This window comes from Bison bison, unplaced genomic scaffold (assembly GCF_000754665.1).
Source record: "Bison bison bison isolate TAMUID 2011002044 unplaced genomic scaffold, Bison_UMD1.0 scf7180017864388, whole genome shotgun sequence".
NCBI lineage: Eukaryota > Metazoa > Chordata > Mammalia > Artiodactyla > Bovidae > Bison > Bison bison.
Window position 1 is genome coordinate 6768641 of NW_011494960.1, and position 8443 is coordinate 6777083.

At 37.0% G+C, this 8443-nt stretch overlaps 1 protein-coding gene across 1 annotated transcript in view; it reads right to left on the reverse strand.

Moving 5' to 3' along the window:
• Nucleotides 1-2140: 2140 nt before the first annotated feature.
• The window catches only part of LOC105002044 (olfactory receptor 145-like), a 9509-nt gene continuing 3206 nt past the window's right edge, over nucleotides 2141-8443 (reverse strand). The window contains exon 2 of the mRNA XM_010858486.1: nucleotides 2141-2937. Coding sequence (XP_010856788.1) covers nucleotides 2141-2937 — 797 coding nt within the window. The remainder of the gene's footprint in view (nucleotides 2938-8443) is intronic.

Sequence of the window (8443 nt, forward strand, 5' to 3'; positions counted from 1 at the left end):
GACTAGAAAAACAACAAGGTAATAAATGTTATTACGTTCTCCTGTTGTTGTTCAGTTGCTAACTAGCGTCTGACTCTGTGACCCCCATGGACTGCAGCAGGCCATGCCTCCCTGTTCTTCACCATCTTCCAGAATTTGCTCAGGTGAAGTTGTTCAGTCATGTCTGACTCTTTGCAACCCTGTGGACTGTAGCTTGCCAGGCTCCTCTGTTCATGGGATTTTCCAGGCAAGAATACTGGAGTGGGTTGCCATTTCCTTCTCCAGGGGATCTTCCTGACCCAGGGATTGAACTTGGGTCTCCCACACTGTAGGCAGACTCTTTACCATCTGAGCCACCAGGGAAGACCCAGAGTTTGCAAAAACTCCTCCATTGGATTGGTGATGTCATCCCACCATCTCATTCTTTATTATCCCTTCTCCTCCTGCCCTCAAACTTTCCTAGCATTAGGGTCTTTTCCAATGAGTTGGCTCTTCATATCAGGTGGCCAAAGTATTGGAGCTTCAGCTTTATATCCACCCTTCCAATGAATATTCGGTGTTGATTTCTTACATGTTTAAATTCTCTCTTGTCATCATAATAAGGATTTTTGATCATCTTTTTGCCTGTTTTCTCAAAAGAAAAAAGACAACAACATCCAATTCTAAAAAAAGATATTGTAAAAATTAGCTTATTCATTAAATACTTCTTTCAAATTGCCATTGCTCTTCCGGGTGCCATTTGTGGATTTTGTACTCAAAAAATCCATGTAAGAGTAGCATAAAGAAGCCAACAAAACAAGGAATGGTTTTATTTTTCCTGGGTCCCACAAGTCCTTTCAGTTTAACTTTTTAATATCAAATAACTTAAGCTTTCATCCTATCTAGAGAAATCCTATGACCCTCATAATATTTTGAGAATCTTCCAGAAAGAAGAGAGTCATAGAAATAGTTTGATTTTTCCTTACCATTTATTTTCTATTCATTCTTCCTAATTTGAGTTTTGATTAACAGTAACTATGTTATCTTTTTAAGAGGTCATCCTTTCTCTTCCTGGTTCCCCATGAATTGGTCTTAATTCTAAAAATCACTGTTATTGTGAGGTCATTGTGTATTATAAGTTTTAATGGAAGCTTTATGGACAGTGGAGGATAATTACAGTATTCTACAGCTCAAGATACAGATTTAGAATGAAATACAGCTTCTAAATCTCATTGTCCATTGTCTTGAGGGACTTCTTACTGACTGTGTCTCTTTGGACCATGGACAAATGACACGTTCATGAAAAATTTTCATCCCATGCTTTGTTCTCTAAATTCAAGATCACCCAAATATTTCATTTTTTATATAAAAAGTCAGCTTTCAAAGCAAATGTTTTCTCATATGTGTTATACAAATAGTATAATAGAAAGAGTGGTAGATTTGAAATATGAGGCTTATAGTCTATTCTAGACTTTTTTTTTTATTAAAGCAGCTGTGTTATTTAACTAAATGAATAATATTTCTTTCAGTATTCTATCCATATGTTAAATACATATTGAAAATCTATTGTGCTTCTTTGACTGTAGAAGGTAAATATGAAATCGCTGAGGTAAATATGAAACCAGCTTAATGAATGATGTTCACAGCTACAGAGTGGGCTATATTACATAGTTTTTATGGATCTGCTATAATTGTGAAACTGGCATTTGAGTCATAGTACTAACCACAGAAGGGAGAAAGAAAAGAGTTAGGACAGATTAGCTGATTCATGCTTCTGCTGGCACTAGTGGCATTTAAGAAACCCCCAACGTACAAGGTGTTACTTTATTGATCATTCAAAATCAGACTTTAAAAAGATTTTAAACTCACACTAGTGCTACTTTATTGATTGTTAGCAGTACCGTTCATCTTCCAAGTGAAAAAAATCCATAGTGATAATTTTAAAATAAAAAAGAATAACTTGTTTCTTAATGCTTTTCTTAAATGAGAAACATAAGGAAAACATAAGAAAATTGTGAAAATGGGGATGAAAAGACCTAAAAATAGGAACAATTTGAGAGAAGAGTCAGATTTCCTTCCCCATGGTGAGAAATAGGATGAGAAAGCTGCCACTAAAATTATTAAAAATAAACACATGGAATCTCCTGTCCTATGACAACCTGCACAGAGACTTTGATTCTAATCAAAATTTTCCCCTCCCCAGGGTTTTTCTCAGAGCAAGTTTAACATCTTTGTTCCTCAAGCTGTAGGTTAAGGGGTTCATCATGGGAACCACATTGGTGTAAAAGACAGAAGAGATTTTCCCCACATGCATGGACCCAGCAGATGACGGTTTAAGATACATGATTGCCCCTGAACCAAAGAACAGAGAAACAGCAATTATGTGGGAACTGCAGGTGCTGAAGGCTTTGGACCTGCCCTCTGTAGAGCATATTTGGATGATGTTGGAGAGAATGAGACCATAAGAGACAAAGATCGTGCGACTGGGTACAATGATATTGATGCCTACCACAATGAAAACTACCAGCTCATTCATGTAAGTACTTGTGCAGGAGAGCTGAAGCACAGGGAGGATGTCACACAAATAATGGTTGATGGTGTTTGCATCACAGAAGGTCAGTCTCAGCATGCATCCAGTGTGAGCCATGGCACCAGAAAATGCCATCAAGTAGGAACCAAGCATAAGGCTGGAACACACTTTAGGGGACATCACAACATTATACAAAAGTGGGTTACAGATGGCCACATAGCGGTCATAGGCCATTGATGTCAGCACATAGCATTCAGAAATGACAAAAAAACAGAAAAAATAGAGCTGAGTCATGCACCCCATATAAGAGATCATATTCTTCTTTGATAAAAAATCTACCAGCATTTTGGGTGTAAATACAGAAGAATAACACAGGTCTATTAAGGATAAGTTAAAAAGGAAAAAGTACATGGCGGTGTGTAGGTGTGAATTCAGCACAATTAGTGTTAACAAGCCAAAATTTCCCAACACAGTGACCATATACATTACTAGAAACAGGAAGAACAAGGGAAGTTGAAGATCTGGTTGGTCTGTTAATCCCACCAGAATGAATTCAGTCACAAAAGAACCATTTCCAGGAGCCATTCTTCACTAAGGGAATCTGTGGACACAGGAGAAAAGGGTAACATTAGAGAACAACTCAGCCCTTCTGACAATATCTCATCCTACATGAAAGTGTATATACCGAGCATGTCTGATACTAGCCAACCTGGACCCATAGAATCTGCCTTTACCATTATCATGATAGTGAGTGCCATAGACATTCCCTTACCAGAGGCTTAAGATGTTAATTACACAAAGAACATCACAAACTTAGCCTATAGAGAGAGGGCAGTGCAGCCATATGCAAAATATGCCAGAAAAAACTAAAGAGAAGAGAGAGGGATGTGCCAGGACAGAATCTTCCTTTTCACATCTCATCGTTTCTTCATTCACTTAAGCCCTTCCCTCACCAGTAAAATTAGAAGGCAGAGACCCTAGTTCCCTGTTGCTGACCTCTGTTAGAGGAGTAATACATGGAGGAGTGGGAACCACATTGTCTCCAAACAAAAACTAAGGGACAAAAGGCCAGAGGAGGTTAAGTTACTGCTCTATTTCACAGAATAAAATCCATAAATGTAGAAAAGTGAGAATTCATTCAGGGAGAAGGAACTTACTGACTGAGATACTGCATTTTCTTTTTTCTTTTTAATTTAATTTTATTTTTAAACTTTACAATATTCTATTGGTTTTGCCATATATCAAAATGAATTTGCCACAGGTATACATGTGTTCCCCATCCTGAAACCTCCTCCCACCTCCCTCCCCATACCATCTCTCTGGGTCGTCCCAATGCACCAGCCCCAAGCATCCAGTATCGTGCATCGAAACTGGACTGGCGACTCGTTTCATATATGATATTATACATGTTTCAATGCCATTCTCCCAAATCATCCCACCCTCTTCCTCTCCAATCTCTGAACACTCTTTTATCTCCCATGAACATACTCTCCTGACAGTTTCACTTAAATCTCAGGACTGCACACAACAGGAATGAAAGTGGAAGATCTGGTACCTCTGGCCTTCCATCCCAAAACAGGACAGATATTAAATCAACAGAATTCAGAAACTCACCCTCTTTGGTGCTCTCCCTTGGTATTTACCCCTGTAGTCCTGGAAAGGCAGTTTCAGGTTTGAGGTTCCTTAAATTCTAAAAGGATGCAGCCCAGACTGAGTTTCAGACATTCCCTGGAAATCTTTCTGACCTACATGTATTAATTTCAGATTATGACTTCGAGTCTTCTCAAGAATCAGGAAAAAATTAACAGCATTGTTATCAGGTTTGCCACTTGATAAGACACACAAGATGGAATGTGGTTTAATGATGTAGCGCTCTTGATTATAAACAGGGTAGAAGCTTACTCAGTCTCTCCTCAGGGAATAGAGTCTATGTGTGTGCAAAGAAAAAGGGAATTGGTTTTACACTCTGGACAATATTCTCTGTTTAGTTCTTTAGGGACTCAGTATTTGAATCCAGTTTACACATCACTCCAGGGACTCTACATCCCCCAAGGCAGAGGCAAAAGTAGACTCCCATCTTCCTATCATCTTCATTACTTTAGAAAAATCTATTTACAGATTCTTGCTCTGTGTCTTTCCACATCCTAAATGGAAAATTTCCAGAGAGTGCTTATAGGTTTCTTCATATCTTTACTATAAATTTTGCAAAGACTCTAGTAACTAATTTCAGTTACTGTTTTTCATGAGTTATCTCAAAAATTTTTGAGTGACTTTCTCTAAAGTTTTTATGTTTAAAGCCCTACTGGAAATTTCTGAGGATCTAGCTGAGCCCTTAAATGTATTAAGTAATTTCATTAACTGAGGTCATCAGTTCCTTCTCATCATATAAACGACTGGGGGATACAGACTTAGGGTGTGGCTTTGAGTCCTACCGCCATGCTTACTAACTTGAGCACAGTGCTTAAACTCCATGCCCCAGGTTCATAATTTCTAAAATAGTGATGATAATGATCGCATCTTTTTCATTGCATTGTCTTGATGATGAAATTAAAAACTGTACAAAAATTGGTTAGAATAGTACCAGTCAAGTGGTATATAGTCAAACAGTATCAGCTGTCATCATATATGTTGTCAAAACTTCCAGTAGGTGCTCCATCATAACACTCACCAGGCATTTCCCCCTTTAATTCCTGTGTCCCCCTAGACACTATAAGTTCTATAAGGACAAACATGTCTTCTGTCTTATTACTTTTCTCACAGTGCTGTGTATAGTGCAGAGTACACAGTAGGCACTGCATAAATAACTCTATAAGTTACGTTGTTCTTTGGTGGAATCCTTCTGAGTGTTTCTCACATTTCTCACATGCTCAGCATTAGGGTCTACAGCCACACTGACTTTAGGTTTTTATTGAACTACATGCTGAAATATGGTGACTCCAGCTGTTATTCTAGATTTTCCCACATACTCCCTCTTATTTGGATATGTACACAGCTGTTAGAATAAGTTCTGAAAGCACAGATCTCTTCCTTCCTAGTTTAAAATGTTCCGTGACCTTAAGCTACCTAATGGGCAATTGAAACACTGTAATAAAGGCACACTGGAACATTGTAATAAAAATGTAACTATCAAAACTATGATTACGTTTTGGATAAAAGTAAAGGAAGTCAAATGAGATACTACACTTAATAGAGAAGTTTTCCCTCTTAGTCTGAAAGTACCAGGCTCTTTAACTCTTCACACGGCTCAAAATATGAGTGCCTCCAAAACACATCATCAAGATGGTTTAAAAAAATCAAAAAATAGCAAATAGAATGAGAGAAATATGTTTGATAAGGATCTAGTATCCAAATGGGCTTCCCTGATAGTTTAGTCAGTAAAGAATCTGCCTGCAGTGCAGGAGACCTGGGTTCGATCCCTGGGTCAGGCAGATCCCCTGGAGAAGGGAATGGCAACTCACTCCAGTATTATTGCTTGGAAAATCCTATTGACCGAGGAGCCTGGTGGGCTACAGTCCATGGGGTCACAAGAATCGGACACAACTTAGTTACTAATCCCCATGGTATCCAAAATATTTTGGCAGGCAAATTCTTTACCTCTAGTGTAGCCTGGGAAGCACATTTTTTTTTCAAAGGAGACACAGGTTCAATCCCTGAGTCAGGAAGATCCCTTGAAGGATAAAATGGCATCCCCTTCAAATATTCTTGCCTGGAGAATCCCATGGACAGAGGAGCTTGGCGGGCTATAGTCTATGGGGTTGCAAAGAGTGGGACCCAGCTGAGCATGCATGCACATGTTTTTAGCATCCAAAATGCATAAACCACTCTTTCACTCAATAATAAAAAATGCAAATAGTCCAAAGAATGCATAGTTCCGTGGAATGAAGTACAGAGTCCAGAAATATAACCACATACATTAGAAACAATAATTTTGACAAAAAAACAAAGGCAATCTAAAGGAGAAATGACAGGCTTTTAATGCAGTGAGGCAGGAATAATTAGATATACTAAAAGCAAACAAATATACAAAGAGATTCAATGTGTACCTCACAACATTAACAAAATTGTCACAAAATGGATCATAGGTACTCATGTAAAATATAAAATTAAGAAGTTTAAAATAGAAAAAAGGACAAGATGGTGACGGAGTGTCCACTGACAGACAAATGGATGAAGATTGGTATGGAGTACTGCAATGTCACTCAGTCACAAAAAAGAGTGAAATCTTGCCATTTATGCTATGGATGCATCTAAGTGAAATAAGTCAGAGAAAGACAATAATGTATGATCTCATATGTGAATTCTAAAACACAAAACAAAAATTCTAAAATTTCTAAAAAATTCTAAAACACAAAACAAAAATCACACATACAGAGAAAAAATGAGCAGTTGCCAGAGGAGATGGTGTGGGGCATGAGAGAAATAGGCAAAGGGAATTAAGAGGTACAAACATCTAGTTATAAAATAAATGTCATGGGAATACACAACATAAGAAAAATGGTAAAAAAAAAAAAAAAAAGAAAAATGGTCAGTAAAACTATAGTAATTTTGTATGAGGACAGATGGTTACCAGACTCATCATGGTGATCATTTCATAATGTGTTTAAATATTGAATCACTAGTTGTACCCCTGAAAATAACATAATGTGTACATCAAGTATATTTCAACAAAACAAAACAGCAACAACAAAAATGTTAAAGAAGCCAAGGGTGAGAAGTGTTTCACCTGTGAGGAACAAAGATAAGACCCAGAGGGATGGTATGGGGAGGGAGGAGGGAGGAGGGTTCAGGATGGGGAGCACATGTATACCTGTGATGGATTCATTTTGATATTTGGCAAAACTAATACAATTATGTAAAGTTTAAAAATAAAATAAAATTAAAAAAAAAACAAAGTAAATAGTATAATGGAAGACGTAATTGTTTAGACCTCAGAAATTGTGCTAAATATAAATGATCTAGATTTATGAATTAAAAGAGAGAGTGGGAGAATGAAAAAAATGACCCACCTATATGTTACATATAAAAACACATCTAAAATATAACCGTATAAGTAGGTTAAAAGTGAAAGAATGGAGAAGCATATGCTATGCAAATACTAATCAAAAGAGAGCTGCTGTGGCTAAATTATATTGGATAAAGTTCAGGCAAAGAAAATCATCAGGGATAAAGAAGGACATTATGTAATAATTAAAGAGCCAGTTCACCAAGATAATGTAACAATTTTAATGTGCATGTGCCAAACAAAAGAGCTGCCAAATACATGAAATAAAACTATCAGAACCGAAAAAAAAAAAAAAAGATAAGAATTACAGAGGGACTCTCATTGGAAACCACGCAATCAAAGAGAATGGAGCGAAATATTTAAAATGTTGAAACAAAAAAATCACCAATCCGTAATTTTAAATCCAATAATATTATCCTTCAACTTCTAAGTGAAATGATGACATTCTCAGACAAACAAAATCTAAGAGAGTTTGATGTCAACAGAACTGCCTTGCAGGAAATACTAAAAGAAATTCTTTTTTTTTTCTCTTTGAATTTTATTTTATTTTTTAATTTTACGATATTGTATTGGTTTTGCAATATATCAACATGAATCTGCCACAGGTATACACGTGTTCCCCATCCTGAGCCCTCCTCCTTCCTCCATCCCTGTACCATAAAAAGAATATAGGTCAAAAGCTTGAACTGACATTTTAAAAAGAGCATTAGAGGGAAAAAATAGTCGTAAAAAGTTTGTCTTATTCTTCTTAATTTATCTAGTAGATAACTGTGTGTTTAAAATAATAGTAGCAACAGTGCATTAGTAATTACAACAAAGGTCCGTCTAGTCAAGGCTATGGTTTTTCCTGTGGTCATGTATGGATGTGAGAGTTGGACTGTGAAGAAGGCTGAGCACTGAAGAATTGATGCTTTTGAACTGTGGTGTTGGAGAAGACTCTTGAGAGTCCCTTG